At 38.2% G+C, this 24,282-nt stretch overlaps 1 protein-coding gene across 1 annotated transcript in view; it reads left to right on the top strand.

Annotated features, from left to right (window-relative positions):
* The window catches only part of GMDS (GDP-mannose 4,6-dehydratase), a 409,268-nt gene that overhangs the window by 46,986 nt on the left and 338,000 nt on the right, over positions 1-24,282 (top strand). Inside the window, exons 2-4 of the mRNA XM_063161557.1 lie at positions 14,508-14,552; positions 18,492-18,579; positions 22,087-22,196. Of these exons, the coding sequence (XP_063017627.1) occupies positions 14,508-14,552; positions 18,492-18,579; positions 22,087-22,196 (243 nt within the window). The remainder of the gene's footprint in view (positions 1-14,507; positions 14,553-18,491; positions 18,580-22,086; positions 22,197-24,282) is intronic.

Below are 24,282 nucleotides of genomic sequence, written 5' to 3'. Positions count from 1 at the left end.
ACAGACTAATTACTTCAAGTGTCTTGGTGAAAGCTCTGCAGGAGGGTACTTGCAGTCCCTGCTGCAGATCTGTGCAATGCTCTGTGCTTCCATCCCTGAATCCTGGTGATGGCCACGACAACCAAGTCTGTGCACTTGGGGTGATGGTATTTTACTTCTGGGTTATTTCAGAGGTGGTACTTTGTGTCTCTATAAGTAATTTGAGTTACCATGGTACTGAAGGATTCAATGTTATGCTAGCATCACATTATACTTTGAAATATCAAGGAAAGGCTTGATTACTTTATGTGAAAGGATTTTTTTTGCTTGGACTCTTAACCTCCTGTGACTAAGTCTTAAGGCTTCCTCTAATCTGAAGGATTGCATTTCCTTACCTAGAAGGGGAAAGACACATATTAATTATGCTGAACTGAAATGTTTCTGAGGAAGTACTTAGTACTGTCCTTATGATAGCTATTATTGCTGGTGAGCATTAAAAAATTACTTTTCTTCAGTCTGAAAAATTGTATTTGTAGTTATTATATTGTATTATACTGTGTAGTTCATAGCTGTTCATGAGGTTTGGGCATAAAAGCCTTTTTGTATGCTTTTAAAAAACAAAATATAGTTCCCCTTCCTTTTGTGCAATGTATGTGAAGTAAAATTAAACTGAATAGTGGATACCATAACCTTTATACTCCTGATGATCCACTGTGAAGTATTTCCCCATTATTTCTCTCCACACAAAATATAACTCTGAAGCTTGAAGAATTAAAACAATTCTAAGAATAAGACATTCCTGTTCAGTGTCTGGCATACTTGTATTTCTCTCTGTTGCTTGTCACCTATTACTCATAACTTGCAGTCTTTCTATGTGTGATAAGCAGGGTCCATAACAAATTTATTTTTACTGACATAAGAAATGTAGTTCACCATAACATATATAGCTACAGAGATATATAAATTCTATCTGCCTTATTTTTTTAAGTATTCTCAATTCATGGGAAAGTTGCTCAAATGACAGTTAAAAAGAACTTTCTTTTCTTAAGAAATAATGATGAAAACCCTCCAAAAATGTTGCAATATTACTTTATTGGCTTGACCTCCAGATGGAGAAAAGAAGCAGGGAAGATTGCTTTAGACAGCAAGCTTAATTTTTTTAGCCTAGTTTTTGTGTGCCTGGTGATATCAAGAGGAAATGATTTTATAAAGGAGAAGGGCAGAAAAGAAGTGATGAGATGCAATAGAATGTCTTGCCAGCTGTTCCACAATGTACTTGATGATTGCTGACAGGGAAACTGAAGGTTTCTTTCTGAGCCTTTCAGCTACGATAGCACTGTTCCCTGAATTGGTTACCCCAAAGGTCTGTCTTTGTTTCCATCCCTCTCTGTAAAGTGTTATTGATATCAGTAAAAAATCATCCATTAAAATGATGAACTGGTTGGAAATGGTTCCACAAAACAATGTCAATGATCAGTTAACTGAATGATCCATGGTCAGTGGATCTGATAGAGGCTGCTGTTGCCTTAATAGCTTCTCCATTTTTCAGTCAAGCTTTTCTTATGCATTTCAGCAAACCTTTTCAATTCAGAATGTGTTGATGCAGCCACCACACAGTTTCTAGTAATCTTAACATCAGTATGTTCACTCTTGTTCTGTAAAACCATATTTGAATATTCCATTTACCAATATTTCTGCAGTTAAAAACCCTTTCCAATTTTCCCCCTTCTCACAATAGGGTAAGTTTGCCGAAGAATTTCTGCTGGGACATGTGCTTATATCTCTGTTTTAGTCAGTTTTCATGCCTGATATCTGTTTTCAGGACTGTTTGGATATGTTGCTATAGTGTTTTATAAGCAACATTATGCATAATCATTCATCTTATGCTTTGGCAAAAAAGACTTCAAGCCAAGTTCAAGTAGATTGGGTGAGATCAAATAAAAATTATGCCAGAGGCAAAAGTTAAGGCCCCAAAGGACTGTTCTTTGCATGCTTTAAACTAGGAGGGACAGTGCAACTAAACCTCTACCTCTTGTTACATGGCATTTTTAGAGTTTTAGTCCTTTACAGGAGAATGACACAACACTTGTGAAATCTGCTTTGAAATTTGCACTTTAACTGCATGGCATCAGCAAGAACAGTTTGTTTTATTCAGTCTTGCTATGCATTATAGGGAAAGACAATTTCTTTCAGTGTCTTGCAGTACTAGTCTAGCTAGTTGTATTGCAGGATGCATTTTTATTAGGATTTTCCTCAAGCTGTGAATAAACATAGGCAAAGTAAAGAACTGCCTTATAGAGGTGCTCCTAACCCTGTTATTAACTTCTATGACTTTAGGAAAGTACAGATACATGGAGATGGAGAAGATTGTAAAATAGAGTGCATAAAACACAGATGTTCTATTTGTTTGTGGACATCTGGGACAGCCAGTCCCTGTATTCGTGACCACCTTCTACAGAATGTCATTAGGATCATGGGGCTTCAACCTGGTGAACTTCTCCCAGTTTGATGTGAAAAGTTACATATAATTGAAGTGAGTGTTTACAAATCACTAGCTTCCCCAAAAGGAGGAAGGAAGCAGCATGATACTATACAATAATTGTGATTCTACATCAATGAAGCATAGAACAATTAAGCCATCGAGGGCATGGGGTGATCCAGTGGGATCACACACTTATTTCCATGTGTCCTTAAAGGAAAACTGAATTGTCATAAGTCTGAAAGGCATTTGAGTTCACACATGAAATGTTTGCACTCAAATGATTCCAGATGCTGTTCAAGAGATAGTGGTGATCCTGGCTAGTGCTTTTACCTAAAAAAATACTAAGAAGGCTGTTTTTTGCAAGATGACATGAAATACTCTTTACTTGATGAGATATGGTCATCTTCAATGTACCATATGTATGTTAGAATGGGTGCATGGAGAGGAAAAGAGAAGCTTGGCATTCTTGTAGTATGAAATTCATTAAAAATAGGTAAATAGGTATTTGGCACCTGCATCTTTGGGGAAATAGTTTTGAAAAGAGTTTTGGGAAGACATAGCATTCATTATCAGAATAGATCAACAGAGCAACTTTCCCTACAACTGAGAATTTTGCCTTTCCTGCATGCCACCTGGAGGGTAACAAGCTTGATCTTTGCTGGTCTCATCCCAGCAATTTTGGAGAAATTTTTGTTACACTTAGTAGGATGAGCACCTCTCTATCCACTCCCTCCCTGGGACCCCTGCTGTTCACCTTCTGATGCAAACTTTAGTCACTTGATGGCTGAATGCCAGGTTGAGGTTGTCCTACAGAAGTACATGAGAAAACTCGGAAGTGTTTTCTTTGAAGCTGAACATTCCTTCATGTAAACCTTTGTCTTGAGTAAAACAAATATCCGGGGGGAAAAAATGGAATGTTCTCCACATGTATCTAAAACTGTTGTGTGGTTTAGAAACAAACAAGCTTTCTAGAATATCTAGAAAAGTTTCCCTCACAGATCATCCAGATACACACAGAATGTTTAAATTATGATGAGTAGGTATCCTGCTAAAAGGAGCAGCTTTGCGCTAGCAAGCATGAGCCCGTTGGTTTGTCAGGTTCCTGGAGAAACAAAGCAATATTGACAAACAAGATATGTAAACATGAAGCCACAGTTTTTGTTTGGAAGTCTACCATGCGAGCAATGTGTGTGTGGCTGGAAGAGTGCCTGTGCCCATGGATGGTCTGTAGAGAGCAGATGGCACAGATTTCTACTGCATTGATCGCAGCCCTGAGTGAATGGGACATAGTGCTGCGTGTCAGCCAGCATGACTGACCTCTGGGAGGCAGGGAGAGAAGGGATGTGCCTGTGATGCCTTGGACCATTCGGGGGAGTGGGTTTGCCGTTATCTCAAAGCAGTTGTTGTAGACTTCTTTGTGGATGGCAGTAAGTCACATAGCTTCCTCCAAGGTGCCTCCTGGTGCCGTGTCATCTGGGCAGTTTTCTGTGAGATTAGAGTAGTTAAGCTGTTTGGTTGTATGCATCTACTGCTTGCCAACATGTTCACTAATACAAAAGCATTCAGTTGTACTTTTGAGGTCTTGTTCAGTGTATTTTCTGATGCGCCAAATATTTGCATTCTGCTGCTGGTGAGTAAGGATGCTCATTTAAAGGGTATTTTGTACTGTATAGTTTGGTCAGGGCACAAGTTGTAAGATAGGTAACAAGAGTCCTGTCATGACGCCTCTTCAAGCTTTCCAAATAGCAGAAAACCCTTAAGGGGAAGAACATGAGGGAACTAGATTATGCCCCTTCTCTTGGAGTGAGGCAGAGGAACAAGACAGATGGTTTGATGCAGAGTAGGTTACTTGGTGTGGGGATACAAAACTCCTAAGCACTGCTCAAATGTATGTATGGTATAATCCAGTATGGAAGCTTCTTTTTCTGTTGACTTGGAGTATATTGTAGTGATCTAGTGATAAGCATGTAAGAAGATTCATATGGTATCAGGTGCTATTTGTTGTCTGTATTTGATGGAGGTGTTGCCTCAGCTCAGGCAAAAGCCAGATGGTAGATGCAAATGTGAAACCTCAAGACTATTCCAAATAGCTGTATGGTGGTATTGGTCTGCAATTCTTAACAGCATTAAAAGGAGAACCTGTGTACTTAATGGTAGGAAAATTGATTGTGTATATACATTTGATAATCTTCTCCTAGTATATTCTTCAAAGAAATGGGCTCTTTTGGGTCCCTGTGTTTCTGAAAATGAGGCCCCCTTACACTTTGATGTCATGTTTACACTCCATTTTTAGCAAAATCAAGAGTTCTCTTACTGTTCCTGGTATGGAAATTTTAAGTGTTTCTTAAAAAAGATAGGATGTTGCCATTTTTAAGTGCTGGTGATTTTGTAAAAAAAAAAAGTAGATACTGTTTTCTTCGCATTGGCCTTTTTTGCAAAACCTGCTGTGTTTGTTCAGTTAAAGCATACCCTTATGTCCCTTGGCAATTAAAGAATTTATGAATTTCAAAGAAGTAACACTGTGATCCTGCAGTGTTTGGCTTTTGGTAGGAGTAAATGTAACAGAACAGTTTACAAAGTTAGTGAGACAGGGAGGTTTCCGTAGAATTTCCTGTAGTTCCTAGGGTGCAAAGACATTCAAATGAACTGCAAAGAAACCTTGAGATTAGAGGAATACAGACAAATGAATACAGACAAAAATGATTAAATGTGTCCCGTGTACTCCACTTCTCCACAGTCTGCAAAGACAGTTAAATTTAACTAGGTTTTGTGCAATGGTAAATGAAAGAAGCTTGTTTGTGTCAAGGTCTTGAAAATAATCTGTTTCGATGTTTCTTGAAAGCTTCTTAATGAAAGTTTTAAATAGTTTTTCTCTTTTCAGAGATCTGTGCAAAACTGCCTAATTCATTGGAACAAGACTCATGTGGAAAAATTTAAACTATTTTTAAAAATGTGGAAATGTTTAAACTATTTGAAGAGTTCCTTTACCTTGATCTTGCTTTGTCCTTACGTTAACTAGGAAGCTGTTCATGAAAACTACCTTGATGAAAGAATTCTTTTGATTACTGCACTTGAAGATGATGCAAAGGATTTTTGCTAGCTCAGTCTGCAGGTGATTTTTAATACTCTATTGAATTGAAGAAATTGGTATTTTGCTGGTGGTTTCGTGGTAGTTGTATATTCCAAATCCTGCTCCTGACAGATGGGATAAGCAAATGTGATTGCTCGCTTTCCTTTCCTAGTTGCCTTAGACAAGAACCTTGGCAATTACTGAAACTGGGTGGGTTTTTTTTTCTCCCTTTTGAAGCTGACAAGGGAAAGCTGTGAAGTTGGGTACACAAGGCATTGTATGGTATCTGTAAATATAAGGATGACCTTCTGCAACCTTCTCTGAAAAAACACTGCATCCTTTTGCTATCGCCCAGATAATCCTTATCCTGCTTGGCTTCTGGCCACCAGGAAGCTCAGTCCATGTGGCATCAGAGCCCTTGATTAGCAAGAGCGGCCGTGTGGAACAGAGGTATTGAGTCTAATGTCTAATTTCAGTCAATTCATATTTCAGTGTTTTGAACATGAGTGCAGCTTTTACACAGCTAAGCATCTTCACCAAGAGTTGTCTTTGCTTATAGAGGAAGGCAGGCGCTGTCTGAATAAATACTTCTGCTCATTCAAGGATGTTTTACTACAGAGTTAATGTTTATTTACAGTTGTAGTGTAGAACATGCACAGTGTATTAAACAAAACCCTAAAACCTGAGTAAATCCTAAACTGTAAAAAGCCCAAAACCTTAGAAGCATATTTACCCTTGCTTAAAAATATCCAACAAATATGAAACTGCTCCTTGGCATAATAAAAAGATTTTGCAAAACATGGAATTCTGGCAAGTGTTGCCTTTGGAAAAAAAAGTATTCAAATCTTTGTAGACCATGTATCTTTGACTTCCTAATTGTTTTTCTACATTTATTTTTTTGGTAGAACAATGTTTTGGACAGCATAAGAAGAACTTGTTGTTTTAAGAGTCTTACCGTTTTCATTTTTTGCCTTTTTTTTTTTCCCAATGAACTAAAGCATGGATTTATGTAGGGAGGACTTAAAATGGATAACATTCCTTTTGTGAGGAAAAAGTGCATGTGGGTACAGTAAGCTCTGGGGAACAACTCTTAATAGCTCTCCTGCTAAATTTCTCCCCTGTTACTGTTTCTTCCATTTCTCCTAGACAAAAGGTGTTGCAAATAGTTAAGTAAAGACAGTAAATGAATGTTACATTTTGGTCCAAATATTTATGCTTTTCACCAGAATCTAGCTTTGGTATTTCTGTAGGGTTTTCCTTGTTTTTTTGTTTTGAAATTTCAATCACATTTTTCCTTTTCTATTCCATTGCAGAACTATTAGGAAATTTATTTCTGTGATTGCTCTTTGGGCTCTTTTTGTTCTTATTTAATCCCTTACTGGTGTAAAGAGAAATCTGAGCTGCCCAGAGCTCAGGGTGTTGAAGACCACAATTAGGCTGTCTGGTCTCTTGGTCACTCTGAATCCATAACTCTGAAAAGTATTAGAGTCCATCTTTTAAAGACCTCTGCTGAAAATTGGGAAGTTTGGAAATCTTGTAATAAAAGGTGACAATTGCATAAATAAGCAGAGTTACTGAAAAAAATTATTTATTCAGAAGATACCAGCACAGTAGAGAAACTGGGCTCAGACCATGCTGACTGGGAGAGGCAATACCAAAGAGAGTTATGACGAGTTGTAAGGCAAGCTGTTTACTCCCAGAACTTGAAATGTCCAGAAACAGAGTATTTTCTTCCATGATTTGCAGATCATATCACTGCAGGATCAGCACTTTGCTTCCACCCAAGCAAATATTGCAAGCCTGAGAGCTGTTGAAGTTATAACAAACAGGCCTTCCTGACTGGATTTTCAAATTTCTCACTATGGAAACTTTTAAGAAAACAAGAGTTGAGTTACTGTGCACTGCTCCTCTCCTCCAACTGGATTATGATTTCTTGTTTTGTGTTTTCTTGTAAATAAACTACATTTCAGACAAAATTACAGTATCCATCTGTAAAGCTGAGTACAGAAGAATGAATTAAAAATCTTTTTCCTGATCTACACTCATTTACTTCTCTTTTATTAGGCTTTGATCTCATGCAAACACGATAGCAAGTGAGGTGTTTATTTTGTTTTGTCTCAAATAACTGACCTTGTATTCTGTTAGGAAACATCTTGGGCTAAACTTAAGGTAAAAACCTCAGGAGGTGAGCAGGAGTGGATAAAGCCTGCTTGAGCCATCAGCCTGAGAGGCTGCTGCTGCAGTGCTGAAAGCAGCTTTAACCTCAGCTGCTGCATTAGGCTGCTGCAGAAAGGATAAAAAGAAAGAAAGAAAAAAGTAGCTCTGTCTTGGAGTGAGATGAGTCCAGTATTTCTGGTAGGATATGTATTGAGCTGTGGTCATAAGTTCAGGTGCTCTCCCCAACTTTCAGTGATAGCCTTGTTACTGCTGCTGTTATTGGTTTTCCACTGTAGGATGTTAAAGGTGGCATGCCAAGATGTCATATTTTTCCTCCTGGTGTCACTTCACAGAATTACTCATTTCCTTTAAACATAAAAGACACAATTCATTCTGAACCCAAAATTTCAGGGCTTTATGGATTTTTTACTGTGGCAATTCTGAATTTTGAAATTTTGATATCGAAGTTATTCTTCTGGGGGCATAGCCAAGCTTAGTCCTGGGTTTCCTGGTTTCTCTGCCCTCTGCAGTAGGTTTTGTGTGTTTGGGTCTCCACTGGATAGTGTTTGAGGTGAGTTTGCATTTGTTACATATTGGGGGGTTTCCTCCTGAGTCACTGTGAGTCACTTAATGGGGCTGTTGATTTAGTCTGGGTACTCAAGGATAAAGCAGGTCCAAATAGCTCATAGCTGTTGCTGATTGGAGCTGCTCTTGCTCTTTTGGAAAGGTGAAAGACCATCTGATACCAGGACCTTTCTGAAAGCAGGAGGAAATAGGGATGGGCAAAACAATAATCTTGTGGCTTTAGAAATTATTGTGGGTTTCCCATTACCTACATAGAAGTTCTAATTTTCATCTGGAGCGTTGCCCATATGATTTACATTTCCATGTTTATAGACACAATCTTCTAATCCCTGTGCTTTCACTAGTGAGACAGAAAGGTAAAGCTAGTTTCCTTTCAAATTCAGACTTCCTAACTTGTTTTGTTTATATAAGTGTACTATTGGGTAAGTATACAATACTAGACATTCCAATTTGAAGAAAAAACTAAGGTTTTGTGGCTCATAACTTCTATAAGCTTTAGAAGGCTGTCTACTGAGACTACTCTTCTTTTTGATGATAGTTTCTTTGGATGGGTCTGAGAGCTAGCAGTTATTTTGAGTATCTTGATGCCTGAATATTTAGGGGTGTGATTTTTAGTTTTTTTTCTAAAAAGCCTTCAAGCACCTGACTGTCGTCACTGGCAAATTTGTGGTGTGCTTGGACATAACACACTATGTGCCACAGGTTCCTGCAATCAGGAAAAAAACCTATATACTCAGTTTGTTGGTGTAATTTGTTTTTCCCCAGCTGAGATGTTGAGGGGAGATTTGTGTGATAGAAACAAGCTGTTTGGTTATTGTAGAATATCATACTGGTTTAGATTGAAGGTTTTATGTAATTAAATACCAACACTTAAAAAATCAGCAACATTTAGCTGACATACCTTACTGTTGTTGGCTTAATTTAAGCCAAACTGGTTGGTATGGAGCAAACTTGAGTTAAAGAGGTTTATTCTGTTCATGTCAGCCTTAGAGTGGTCCAAGGCTTGCTCTCGAAATGAGAGGTCTATGTTGACGTTTACAGTGGAATGGCTATAAATATTGATGATGTGACTAATGTTGTTTTAGATAAAGAGAATTGGAGGGAGGGAGAAAGGAAGAGTATGTTGGTCTTTTCTGTAAGTGCAGTTGCAGCTTTTAATATAACTTAATAGTTTACCAGTGGAATAGTGTGTGAGGTCAGATGGAGCTCAGACTAGGAAATAACACAGTGATTCATTTTTCCAAAGCAACTTTGCTTTTCTTTTGCCTTTAAACAAAACTTAATTGGAAAAGAGTAGTGTAAGTAAAATGCTTTCCTTGTTGCTAACTTTTCCTCCTGCTTAATTTTATTTTGTTGCACTGCAGTTAATGAATTACAAAACCCTTTGATTAATTGGACAGTCTTTTAAAACAAAGATAATTTTTTTTTACATTTACTGCCTTTTGACTTTTTCTTTTGACAGCAGGAACAAAAGGACACTTGTTTTTATATTCTTACTTGGCCAGAATACAAATCAAAATAGCAAAATAACTACTGCATTTAGAGGGTGGCAGCTTTAATAAATCAGTTAAATACTTCAGAGTTCATAGTTCTTCCTGTTTTCAGTATGAGGAATTTTTTATGAATGCTTCAATGCTTTACCTCGATTATCACCTTGAAGATTTGAGACAAAGTGTAGCACTGTTCTTTTTATAGTATCTGCAAAAAATTACTGATTTCCTCTATAAATCACTGGAAATTATTAGAAGTATGCATTTTTCAAGAAAAATAGCTTTTCACTTTATTACTCTAATGGATTTTTTGTTTTTAAGGAAGACTGCTCTAGAGTGCCATGTACAAATGAATAGTTGTTACAGACTGCTATTAAAATCAGTTGGATGTTGCTTTAGAATGGTGTCTATCTCCTGCCCCAAAGGATCTGTCACCATACTCCAGCTCAATAAGTCTCTGAAATAGCATTAGCTTCTAGCTGTGCAAAAGTTTAAAAGTTGATGAACCAACAATTTATTGTGCAAGGCCACCAGTGGCCCTGCTTCTGTAGATTTTCATGGGGAGATGGATTATTCATTCCAACAAGGCTAAATAAATATGGTCACTCTGCACTGTTGCTTCTGTTGTTGCAGAGAGATGCTTTTAGGGAACAACCCATGTCCTATGGATGAAAGTGTGCCTCTTTTTTCCATGCACTTTCTCCCAAACAGATTAATTGAACCTGCCAAAATTTAACTTCAGTAGAGCATAACTGTAGTTTGTAGTTCAAAAGGAATTCAGAATGTCTAAGAATGGCCTTGATAATTGACATGTAGTTTGAACTTCCACAAACTCACCTTTGTAGTTATTCCTAAGGGCACAGCACTAGCCTCAATCAGTTTTGAATTTTCCAAGTATAAGCACCATTGATCTCTTCTGTGCTATGTGGAAAACCATTACACATTTTTTTTCAGAGGTGTAATGAATTCTGAATACTTGATACACTGTGGGGTGTTTCTTTTCAAATGTTTATATTTCTCCCCCACAACTGAGAGCCCTGTCTCCTCAATGGTACGGTCATAATCCTCTTGCATCATTTATGTTAGGTCTTCAATTCTTTTTCCCTCCTTCTGAAAAAGCACTCCATATGCTTTTCCTGGAACTCTAGGAGTAGTAATAAACAAACTCTATACCTCCTCCTCCTCTTAATGATCTTTTTCCCTTGACCTCTTTTCCCTTGTTGCTTCATCCATCTAGTACTTCCACTCCTCTTTGTTAGCAGAGAGGGGCTGTGAGGAAGAGGGAGTCTTCTGGATTAAGAATGCTCAGGCATTCAGGCATTATCTAATTCTTGATTCCAAGAGCTCTCTGGAAGGGTGTTGGAGGTGGCCAAATTAAAGAAAGAGGGTGAAGATGGCCTGCATGTCAGGGTGCTTCTACAGCCTTCTCTGGATGTGTCAATATAAATCCCAAATTAGTTCATGGCAAATGGAACTTGACTGTGTAAAACAGTGCAAAGTAAAGGAGGTTGGATTGCTAAACAGGATATTGAGTTACACTTGTTTTCAGTTTTCTGTATAAATTTTCCTGTTATTTGCTCATGGATCAAGTCAAACTTGATACTGTTTTTATACTAGATGATTTTGGCAAAGCACTGTCTAACTCATTTGTCTCAATTTCTTCACCATGTTGGAAGTTTTTCTTTGATAGTGTGTCAAAGCTTATTGAAGTTTTTGACATTAACTACTGTATTAAATATAAAATATTGCATCCTAAAGTTGTCTCATGCTAGTTTATATGGCTGTTTTCTTTTGTCTGGGAATTTTACAGACATGTTGTAAGGCAGCTGCAGTTGGAAACCTGCTGCTGTGTCTTGGAAGCCAGCTGAAGTATCATTCCTTGTATGAGCTTTCAAACTAGTATTTGGCTTAAGACTGCACAGAAATTCAAGTCTGAGGTGCCAGAGTGTGCTGATGAGGAGCTGTTTTAGCTGAGGTGGTTTATTTAGTCAGTCTTGTTAAACTGTTTTGATTGTTCAAGCAGGTCTGACATATCTGTAAGGAGCCAGGCCTCATTGTAATCCTACTTAAAGGCAGCCTGTAGGAAACTTTGTTTCAATACTGTTTGTCCACAGACAGAGATCTGCTTCTGTCTTCTGATATTTTGTTGATTTGTTATAAACTGAACATCATTAGCTGGATACTTTACATTAGCAAAACTAAGCTCTCAAATGAAATATAATAGCACCTATATTATATAATGATTTAACGCCTAGTTCCTTTAATATCCCTTTTCTAATCCCTTTACAGGGATTGCTGTATCTTGAAGACTTTGCAGTATAAATGTAAATCAGTAGCTTTGATAATAGAATTTATATGTGTAATATATGTGTCTCCTCCTATGGCTAAAGGTTTAAATCACTTTACAAACCTTACTTATTATTATTTACTCCCTGACCTCATTAGGAGAAGATGGAAACTGTCCTGTCCTTACCAGCTGCAAGCTCTTTGAGGCTTTGATGGCTGTTGCGATTGCCGTTCCCACTGGCAGGCTGCCGCAATGAACAGAGAAGGAAGGGAGCCGTGACCCCTGGGGCTGTGTGCGATACGGTATCGCAGCGCAGGACAGCGCGGATCTGCGCTCTGCGCGATCACCAGACACCGAATCAGCCGCGCTGTGCCGGAGCCAGAAAGCAGGAGCTTTCACACTTGCTGCCTGTTTCCCACTCATTGTGAAGCCCTGCCCTATCACTTGATAGACCTGGAAAGGAAGTGCAGAGGAAGCAAGTGCCACTGCTGGTTCAAAATGTTCCAGGGTGACTGGAAACTTTGAGCAATGGCCTGGGTGAGAAGAACAAGACCTTATTGACAGGGTTCAATCCTAGTTAAGTCTGTTTCCCATCAACTTCCTAAGTAATCACAGCCTTTCTTTTTCCTCTCCTTTGCACTCTCTGGGTCTCCCACTTTCACCTCCTTTTTTTCATTTTATTAATAATTTTATGTTGTAGTGGGCTGAGCAACTAAGGAGAATTTGGAAGTTTTACCCTCTCTGCTAAATCCTGGAGGAATTGCTAATGAGAAAGATGACAAAAGCATTAAAGGTAGCTGTCATCTCCCCCTTTACACTTACGCTTTTCCAGATTTTCCATCAAATATTCTTTGAATTTCTCCTTTCAGGGCCTTGTTCTTATAATTTGATGTACATATTCTTCCAGTAAAGCTATGGCACATGGTTATTTTCGTGATTAACTGGTGTCATGGACTGCTATTACAGGGCTCTAGCCCTGTGAAGATCTGAGCGCATACGTGTACATGTAGTGTGGAAGCTGAAACTTTCTTGGTTTCAGGGTCTTTTACACTGTGTGAGACTTTATGAAGCATTTATACCATGAAGTAATTTCTTTTCTAATGCTGCACTTTTAAACATAGACCAATGTGGCCCTTGTGCACTGTATTGTGCCATTTTGCATACCTAGGATTTTGCCATCAATGCAGTAAGTAATTTCCCTTGGCAGTCCTGCTCCTGTAGGGCCTCCTAGTGCATTTATAATTTCTTACTTTAGTGTGTTATTCTTCTTAGGCTCTCTGAGGCAAAAAAATCATTTAAAATGAGGTAAAAAGGAAGTTTTTCTCTGGAGCAACATGCTTTTAAGTGATGGTCAGAAAGAAATGCTGTCTGTTTAGTTTTGCTCTTAAACATCTTTGGCCATGATTATGACAGAGCAGATCCACATAACAGAGTTTAAACCTGTAAGCATAGTGGCATCTCATTGTTTTTATGGTTTTTTTGTAGCAAGTCATTTGGGTCTGGTGGAATACATTCACATATTGAAGGAACAAGCAATTCAAGAAGTGAGTGAAAGTGCAGACTTTGGGCATGGGTAATCATTGAATTGGTTAGTGAGAACTCTTTTGGAGGGGTAAACTTTGCTGAGTATGTGATGGTATTTACACATTTATAGAGGTGTTATGAACTTACTGGTTTTGGTAATTCTGGCAATATTCATTTGCCAGAATCCTCTTATTTCAGGAAAATGTGTGCTAGCACATGTTTTGAAGTATTTGCTTTTGAGGAGCTTAATAATTTAAGTTTGACAAGGATTTTACAGGAGAAAAAAAAAAAGAAGAAAAACCTCTGAAATTAAATGACCCAGATTTCTAAATTCTCAACCTTCAATGATATATATTTAAGATCTGAAAATGGCTTTTATTGTGTAGTTTAAATATAAGGTGTGCTAGGGATGTTTTTGAAAACTCTGTAGGTCAGGCAAGGCAGAATTATTACTGCCTTCAGAAACCTTGTAGAAGGAGTGCCCGGGCAAGGGAGACGCCAGTGTGACAAGGTGCTACTGAGGCATGTTGGTTTGCGGAGGATGCCAAGCTTGTACTATTTTTTTACATGTTTTTCCTTCCCTATCTCCAAAATAGTTCAAATTCAAAGACTGTGGTTAGGATATTTTAGAAAGATAGTCCCCAGGCACTTTATAATGGAACTTGGGAAGAGATTCAAGAGATGGGAATTCTCAACCAGCATTTGTAAGCAAGTCATCTTAAAATATACTGCTTCATAGTCTAAAATTAACTAAAGAGAAACTGTGGTATCTTTAGGTCGCTGTATGAATCTGGAGAAATCAAAGTATAGGCTGGTTACCCGGTCTACTCACTACAAGTTTTTTTCTTCCCTCTTTTGAGATCTTAACCAGTCCAAATCTCCCAGGCCTATTCACTGTGTTTCTAACATTTTCCTATATCTTGCTCTTCCCAGGATGGATCGTACTTGGCTGAGTTCCTGTTGGAAAAAGGCTATGAGGTGAGTGACTCGCTGACTGGCTGCAGGCTGATGGAGTCGTTTGGATGCTGTAGCCCGAGCCCGCTTCCTCTGCTCCTGTCCTTCCCTGTGTATGTTTTCCACTCCAGTCCTAGATAACAAATCAAAACTCCAGAGAGGAATGTGCAACATGCCCTGTAATCATGCCAGGTTATTGTACTATTTATCATGTAATGTCCACTGGTGGATTCCCTCTTCTCCTCGGGGTATAGCTGGTTTGCATGTTTCCCGCCAGCTCAGATAAGCAGTGACCTGTGTGAGCCAAAACTGTAAGGAATTAGGGAATAATTTATGGTGCAATGTACCACATAAAGGAATAAGAACCTCTTGTTTGTTCTTTTTCCCCACCTCTCTCTCCACAGTAAAGACCCTTTTTTTGGCAGTTTTATTTCAGCAATGAAAACTTTGCTTTTTCTGTTTAAAAAGGAAAAAACAAACCCTAAAATAAAACCCAAATAACAAACCCCAAACACGTTGTACTTTGGTACAGTTACTTTCTCTGTTTTATCTTGGATTAATTAATTATTGCTTAGCACGTGATTTTTTTGCATTCTTTTTCCTTGAAATAAAGGGAGTCTGATTCCTTCTTGCTGCATAATTTTCCCTGGCAAAAATCACATTTCTTCTGGTCCAGCAAAGCAACAATCATGTTGTAGCAATTGTTATGGTTTGATTTGAGGGGTTTGAACTGATGTGGGCATAAACGTAAGAATATTTGCCTTCTTGATCATAGAAGATGCTTCTAAAATGTATGAAAATGGAAGGAGACAGGGTGGTCAAATTAATCTCCTCAAAATGTAGTATATTTTTGTGAGTTTAGTAGAAGTTAGTGCTTGTTTTAATGTTGAATTTTACTACTTCTGTTGTGATACTCCTTCATAGCTTAATGAAAAGTCTCTTCTCAGCCAGTTTGTGCTTCCCATACTTTTGTAGCAGATTAATCTTGCCTTGCTTATTCCATCCTTTCTTTGGCTTTATTGATTAATTTGGTTATTGAAGTTGGTTTTTAAGTATTGTAAATTGATTATTTTTTACTATTTCTCCATTCCATTTGGGGATGAGGGATATTGTGATTGCTTTTGCTATTTTGAAGGCAAAAGCACATTCTCTCATTGTCCACGATGAAGTTGGGAACTGACAACACCAAATGAAACATAATCCTTTCAACAATACAAAGGTTGCTATAGTTGGGTAGAGTTCTTTCCTTCTGTTCTTCAGCTCTCCATCAATTTTTTGGAGTTCTTTCCTGTGCTCCCATTTAGAAACCTCTGTTCCTAAATAACTGAATGCAAGCACGCGACAACTGATTGCCTCTCTAATTAAGATGCTTTATTCAACTTCCCTTTCTTTTTAAAATTTCAATGTGTTTGAAGATCTGTCTTTTGAGAAAAATCCACTGATACATTCTTAAGTAGATTAACCAGTCTGCACACATTTTGGCCTGTCACAGAGTTTGCATTTCACTTGCAATTCTCTGTCCCATGCAGACAAAGGTACCTTTCATCAGTTTTCTTAGGGTAATATGGCTGTCATGGATTAAGCATTTGGCAGGTTTTCTTGCTCTTGTATGTGCATACCAGAATAAGGAGTGGGGGAAAAAGAAAGAAAAGAAAAAAAAAATTGCAGGATTCACATGGGTTTTTTTGTTATCACTGAATGTAACAGGCTCTCTGGATTTGTCTGTTTACCAACTCTTTTGAAGTCCTGGGATGGGTGCATTTAGCACATCTCACTGGTCAAAAGTTTGTATCACAGTCATGAGCAGACACAAAGCTCTTGCACGCCCAATCTTTCATCAAGCTTTTGAGCTGGCAAGATTTGATTTATTGGTCAACCATTCAGATGACCATGAATTTCAGCATGACTTCATTCAGAGATAGATAACTGAATGCTCAAGAAGTCTCTCATCAGAACTTTAAGCCAAAATATTTAATCTTGCTAGAAGAATCACAGAATAATTTAGGTTGGAAATGACCTCCAAGGTCATCCAGTCCAATGGTTAACCCAACACTATCAAATCCACCACTAAACTGTCTTCCTAAATGCTAAATCTATTTGTCTCTTAAATACCTACAGGGCTGGTGACTCAGCCACTTGTCTGGGCAGCCTGTTCCAGTTCTTGACAACCCTTTCCATGAGTAAATTTTTTCCTAGTATTTAATCTAAACCTCCTCTGTTTTTAAGCACCTCAGTTTGCTTCCTTCAGAATAATTAGTTACATTAAAACTGCAGTCTGATATTTTACTCAGCAAAGTAAAAGTTTGAGAACTTAAAATATTTTCAGCATCATTTGTGCAAATGAAGTCATTGTGAAAGTGAAGTTATTATGAAAGTGTCTTTTTTTGAAAGTGTTTCTCTGTAAACTTGATGTGCCTATAAATTATAGGCACACATATCACACAATCTATAAAGAATTATTTTGATAGGACTTTTAATTACATGTTTTTTATGATGTATCTTCATAAATCCATCATTTTATGAAAATTTCTTTTGGGGGGCACATTTCTCAGTGCCCCACTGATCCTGAAAGGGCAAATGTTTTATTCAGTTGTGGAAAGTTGAGTTTGAATTCTAGAACAAAGTATGTTGAGAGCAATGCGACAGGACACATACCTTGCTCACAAAATCACAAGTGATTTTCTGCAAGGAAATTGGTATAATAAATTTGATCTGTAAGTTGTAAAAATGAAGTTATTGAGCTCTTTTAAATCTTGCCGCCAAAATTTCATTCTTAAATCAGCAAACTGGTATTAATCTGCAGTTGTGTGCACTTTTTCACTTGGTTAAATTTTGGACTTAAGATGAAATGAAAAGCATTTTCTTTGTCAATAACCATAGCTTGTTTTAGCCTGTTCCTGTTTCTATATTCTTGCAAATTAACATCAAGTGGGAGAACAAAGGGATGGCCTCAACAAACCAAGTCTAGGATGCATAGAAGTACAAGGAATCACTTTCAGAAATAAAAGCCAGGGAGAGGTGGAGGACAGTCATATGCTTAAGCTTGATTTCAGTTGTGTAAGCACAACTTCTGTAGCTGGTAACCAAAGCTAATATGAATTTTGGCAGCAGGCATCATGGGGCAGTCTTACAGGACAGGAGGAAACAGGGTCAATGTTTGAAAGATTTCTCTAATGTATTAGGCACAAAGGGTCTTCTCTTTAATATTACTCAGAACCAGCGTAGCTTTTTTTTTCACCAGCTTATTTATCGTGGCAGGTTAAAGGAAATTCCCAACCTGGGTTTCTTTCTTAGGCTTGTCTATGTCTCCAGCAACCCATTGCAGGGCAGTGACTCATGAGGTCTACAAAACAGCACTGACTGCTCTGGCTGTTCTTCCAGCACCCCAGAAAGCAAATGACAGCTCATTTTTAAAATACATTTGGGCATTGCAGCTGCTGCTCCTTCTTTCCCCTTGTCTCCCTTCTTTCTACCCTTCTCTCCGCTCTGCCCACTCTTTCCATAGTGCCATATCCTGCTGTTGCTTTTTCTATGCCCATATCTGCCTCCAGAAAGACTTGTCTACAACCAAGGAGCAATGGTTTTCTAGACACTCACATATTGCTTTTCCAACTTCAGTAATGTTGTCAAGCCTCACTCACTAGGAGATGGTGCTCTGGGGCAATTCAGTGTGTTTTCTGTACTGTGTATGATGTTTGGGCTGCTAGTGGTGTCGACGAGGGAGAAGGGGAAACCACTCAATGGTGTTAAAGTAAATATGACAGCACCTGACTTCATCTCCCAGTATCATATTTGGGAATTGGATAACTGTCCGTCTTTAGGAATAGAGATGAGCTCAGATTCCCTGATAAAAGAATATATATGAGAATTGCCCACATATGTGAGAATTCTGAGTGATGGTAATGAACTCTTTCTTCTTAATGTTTACCACTTTTCCATTTCTTTTCCTTATTCAATCCCCAGGTGCATGGCATCGTTCGTCGATCCAGTTCTTTTAATACAGGCCGGATTGAACATCTCTATAAGAACCCACAGGCTCACATTGAAGGAAGTAAGGCTTTGCTTTTGTATTTAAGCTGGTATATGTTATATTTAATCTTGACTGTTTTTTTGGTGGCAAAAGATCCCTGGGAACAGGAAGGGAATTGAGTTTTCTTCTGCTAGTGTTAGCTTGCTGCTCTATCTCAGAAAGAAAATTGACCATTTTTCTCTGAAGTTGATGTGGCATGAAATATGGATAGTCCTGTGTGTGTGAGTTTTTAAATGTGGAAAATATAAGAGGAACCCAGGATAGCACTTCATGTTGTGTAGAAATGCTGCCATTGTTAAGAAATAGCTGGGTAGTAGCAGTTAGAATGGCTGGGCCTGAAAATGCTATGTGAGTTTAAAAATACTATGATTTCAGAATAGTTAAACACAGGGTTTTTTTGAGGCAGTTATCTTAAGTACTCCACCTGTGTTTTCTCATGAGCTCCGTGGTGTCTGATGGAGGTGAAGATTTGTAAACAGCCTCTATGAGAGCATGAATAAGACATGATCAGTTCTTACTGATGATAAGAAAAATGAATCTTTGGACCTTGTGAATTCCTGCACCCAAGGAAAGGAGTACCTGCTTTTACCTGAAGGAAAGGCATTGCTCTTGTAAATTTGCTGACAATTTACCATATCCTTGGTTATCAATGATAATCTGGAAAGTTGAAATTCTTACTTTTAGTGTACACATGGCAAAAAAATATTGTTTTATCTTAAGGGAAGTTAACTTGTCTCTTAATGAGATGCAGCTCAGCTGTTGGATGACTCCAGTTCAGCAGAAGGATTGAGCACTTTAACAATCACACAGTTCTCCATGCTGTGTCTATTTTGTAGAGTTGTGAAAGCTTTCCTGATAGTCCAGGATAGTATTGTCCAGTTTAAGGTATTGTTAACAACAAGTATCTCCATTATGTAAAAAATCATGTCTTTGAAGTCTGCTTCACACCATGGTTAAACAGAGCCTAATTTTATCAAGTTTAATGCATAATTAAGCTTACAGATTTCCTTTGGTCTTTGCTTGTAATTTTTATTTAAAACACACTTAATTTCTAACATGATATTTCTCTGATTAGTTGATACTTGCTGTATGCTGCTCGTTAAAGTATCTGATTAAGAGAGGAGTAGAATTAAACAAAATATGAAAAATACTGAAACCTGTTTTTCTGTCAAGAACAATGTAAGAACTGTTTCCCATGACTTGCATTCTTGGCTCACAAGGCAGAATGAAGAAAATGAAATCAGACAGGAACCTGTGCATTGTGAGGACCATCTTGTGCTTATGAAAAGTGATTTGAGAAGACAATGTAGATCACAATAAATATATATACAAGTATTTATGGAAAGGCATAAAAGGAAGAAAAGAGAAAGTAGATGGTAGTTTTCCCCCTACTTCTTAACTCGTTTTTCTTTAACTGAAGAATGTAGCCATATGAATGGGAGGAGAAGGAATTGGACTTGGAATCTCAGGAAAGGCTGCTCCATGGAAACTGTTTGAAAACAATGGGTTTCCGGGCAGTTCTGTAGGAAGCAAAGAAGCAATAGTGGTTGATGTGAGCAAACCCTAATTTTATCTTTGCCATGTGTGTTTTTCCTGTCAGGAATCGATTGCATGTTGCAAGATGGTGCTCTTCATAGACAGTGAACCTCTTTGTATGAAAAAAGTAGGGAGCACAGGAAGGAAGACAAGGTGCATCCTAGAGCAAGCCCTCCAGCTCTTGCTTGCTAAGGAAGTTTTAGACTGGATAATATTACTAAAGCCTAACGGTTCTGACATTTGGTCTGTGTTTATGAATCTGTGCACCAAATAAACTCCATTTCTAGTAAGTCTTACTGCTTAGCCTTTCACTCTTGAAAGACCCTCTTTGTTCATGGGTCAGGAGGGAACATAGCTTCATTCCCTGCTCTCCTTCAGAAAGGCCATTTGGACCAGAAGCTTTGAAGACTTGATGGTAGACCAAAATAGGGACTTTCCTTGAGAGCATTAAATTTATGGTAATAGTGGGTAATAGTGACCCTGTTTCCTGGGTCAGCCCAGCTGGCAGCCCAGCTGCCCCCGAGAAGGTCTGAAACTGCTCCCTGGCCTGGGGGTCATGGCAGGACTGCATGCCTTTGGTGTAGGAAGAGGAGCACAGGCTCTGGCATCTCTTTCCTGCCTAGCATTACCTTTAGCCACAGCTTCAGCTGGGTCTGAAGTCTCTTCAGAATGTCCTTTTCAACTGATGTTCATGTGAAAACAAATTTCAAGGATAAACCGTGGCTGAATTACTTTGTCAGCCTGAAGAACCTCATGCACATGTTAAATGGGAATGTACAGGGCTGAACATCTGAGAACTGTGTGATCTGTTAACTTCGTTGCTGTTTTATACTGTTAAAAAAACCCCAAACCCTAAACTGGCATTAATAATAACAAAATTCACATATCTCAACAGCAGTTAAAAATGTATTATGAATTCATATCTCTTGTAATAAGCCTGGTATTTCAAGACAAAAAAAAACAACCCCAAAACAACAACAACAAATCAAGGTCATAAACAACAAGCGAAAATCTATATAAATATGGCAAGTAAGCATAAACAGCTGATTCATCAATAGTAACAATTTTTTATTGGAAAGATGTGTGAATAGCAGTGTGGGTGTTTGATTTTTCAGTTTTGTTTTAAGTAAGAGCAAAAACGAGATCTGTTTTGTGAATTTCACTTTTGCAATATCTTCTTGACAGGTCAGGGTCTGAAAACAAGGACAACTTGATAAACCATTGCAACTTTCACTTTGAATTTTGACAGGAACTGGTTTCATGCTCCTACGTTCTTTTGTACACACAAATTAGAAAGAAACTGAAGTTTGGAAAGCATAAATAACATCTGTATCTAACCAATTCTGAGATCTGTTTTGTTGACAGTTAAATTGTTCTGTTAAATTCTCTTCCAGTGTGCATCTGTATTTTTTTAAATGGAAAAACAATAGTAACAAATGCAGCAGGTTGTACTGAAATGTTATCTAAATGTTCACTTAGTAGATACCTTACACATTTTTGTTGGGTTGTGAAATTTCTCACAGTGAGAAATGAAAACATGTGCAGCATTTTGGGAAGGAGAGGAAAGCCATTGATGGGTGCTTAAGAAGTTATTAAAATATTTTTGAGTGAAAGATTGGAAGCCCAAACTAAAAAATGCCCTATTTTTGTGACTGGAATTCTGCATCTGACATATCAATCTGACATCTGACTTCTTAATACAACCTGGGAAAATTAAGTGCAAGCCACTAAACAAATTATATAAATGTTGCTAGATAAATAAGATTACTGAAAAAAGAATCTGAAATGCTGTTCATTACTCCTATGTGGAAATGTATTTTGTGGTTAAAGCACGGGAGGAAAGAAGCAAGCAAAACCAAGTTTAGCTGGTGATCTCTTGACTTTTTCCAATAAATATTTATTCAGACCTTGACCTGAAATATGATATGGACCAAAAATGCATTATTGTTCTGAGATTAAAGTGAGTTAACTCTGTATTCTTAAACTCTGAAGACATGAAGCTGCACTATGGGGATCTCACAGACAGCACCTGCCTGGTGAAGATCATTAATGAAGTCAAACCCTCTGAGATTTACAACCTGGGGGCTCAGAGCCATGTCAAGGTGAGTAACCTTCTCTAGCACTGAGAATTGTGAATGTGTGGTGGTGTTGTCAGTTTATTACCTTGATTACTTTAGACTGCAGCATTTATAGCAGTTTTAACAACTGTTAATTTCATCAGGTAAACACTGCCTTCAGTCAAGAGAGTCATGCTTGCTGTGGTACTTAATTACTGCATGAGTTTGCTACTCAATATATATTAAGATGTCAGAAGAAGAGAGGTCAAATTTTCATTGTCAACAAAATCTGCATGTTTAAAAATCTGGTTTTTGTGCCACGTGAAACAACTTTTGCTGTAGACTTTGCTGCTGATCAGTCCTAGCCGAGAATTTATGCAGTGTACTTAGGCCAAGCAGTACTTTAAACAATATTATTTGGTTTGTTTAAAATCAATACATATATCAGAATGCATCACTTCTATAAAGTCTTCTCAGTTTTCACACAGGTGATACTCTTTGAAATATTGACCTACAAACAATAGGTTACTACCTAAAGTATTACAACACTTTTGGTTACAAAAAATCAAGTTAGAGAGAGTGGAATAATAAGGGGTCATTAAAAACTAGTAATTTGACCCTGGCAAGTACTGCTGCAGCTGAAGGATGGAAAATGAATAGCAGAGGCAATAACTTGGTGGTTTACATTTATTAAACTATGCTGCTGTAAAAGATCAGTTTACTAACAAGTGACCACTATTTACTTGCAAAATCCTCATTCATACTTCATGATTACAAACTGAAACTGACATCCAGGTAGAAAATTGTCATTAAAATAAATGGGGCTTCAGTCATATGTCCTGTCCTTGTTGTGTGTAATGTGTAAGCATTCTAAAGTGACAATATTCCCTGGCTTCTCTTGAGGTGAGAAGTGAAGGAGTATTTAAGCCTCCTGAAATCAGTTTGGATTTAGTTTCTGAGTAAGCCTTCCCACAAAAAGTGGTGTGTTGTTCCTATCACTGTAAGCCTTGAAACGCAGCAAGAGGAAATCACATGGAAAGACTGCAGTTATTGACAACACACATAGCAGAATACAGACATGAAATGAGAATAAATCTGCTTCTAATTTGCTTGCATGATTGAATTAACTGTGTTAACATGGGTCTGGTTTATTAGCTCACGTAGAGCAGTATAACAACAGGGCTATATTAGTCCAAGGGCAGAAGATGGTCCAGAAGATAACTGAACTGCTGCTTTGCAGAGTGAAATCTGAGCCGACAAATTATGCTGGATATTTGCAGTCCACAGCTAGGTCTCCCAGCATCCCTTTTCTTGAAGTGGCTCACTGTATAGCAATCTCTGTGGGTATTACCTGTCCCATTTAATTTGGGACTACAATGTTAGTACCATGCTAACATCATCTATCTCCATGTTTCTGCTGAAGCTGCAACAGCTTGGTCACAGCACTGGGAGGGCAAGCTGAAGGGGTAATAGTGGTGCTTGTGCTGCTGCTATGGATTCTTGGATGATTCTGCCATGGGTTATGGGAAGGATTATTCCGCAAATGCCTCACTGCATGATGAGCTCAGTTGGTCAGAGCATGGGGCTTATAATGCCAAGATTGTGGGTTTAATTCCCATGTGGGCCATTCACTTAGGAGTTGGACTTGGTGATCCTTCTAGGTCCCTTCCAGCTCAGACTACTCTGTGACTCTGAGCCAGTGCAGATCTGGCGCTGACTCTTGGCTTTCGGAAATCTAATGTCCTCATGTCCTGGAGGACAATGAAAATGGCTCTATTAGAAGCTCACCTGGATGCAGCATGCTGATACTTAGGCAATGTTAGCAGTCCTATGGGAAGTGTAGATGAACTTCTTCAAGGTATGCTTGCTTCCTAGCATCTCCAGTAGTACTTCTGTTGTTGCACTTGAGGAGAGAAGATAAACACCCCGAGTCTGTTGACTGAGGTGGTTGGGAGAACTTGACTCTGTTATTGGTAGGAGTTAAAAACAGTCCAACAGTGTTTAACATTTTAAAACAATTACCGGTGTTGAAAGAAGGAGTAGGACTTGGCCATCTGTTCAGGTGAATGTCTTCACCAAACAGCTGTTAGCATTAAGACTGTGGTTACATAAACGTACTGGGTTTGCTTGT

This window comes from Melospiza melodia, chromosome 1 (assembly GCF_035770615.1).
Source record: "Melospiza melodia melodia isolate bMelMel2 chromosome 1, bMelMel2.pri, whole genome shotgun sequence".
Taxonomy (NCBI): domain Eukaryota; kingdom Metazoa; phylum Chordata; class Aves; order Passeriformes; family Passerellidae; genus Melospiza; species Melospiza melodia.
Note: the sequence above shows the minus strand (reverse complement) of the source record. Positions and strands in the feature narration are given on the sequence as shown.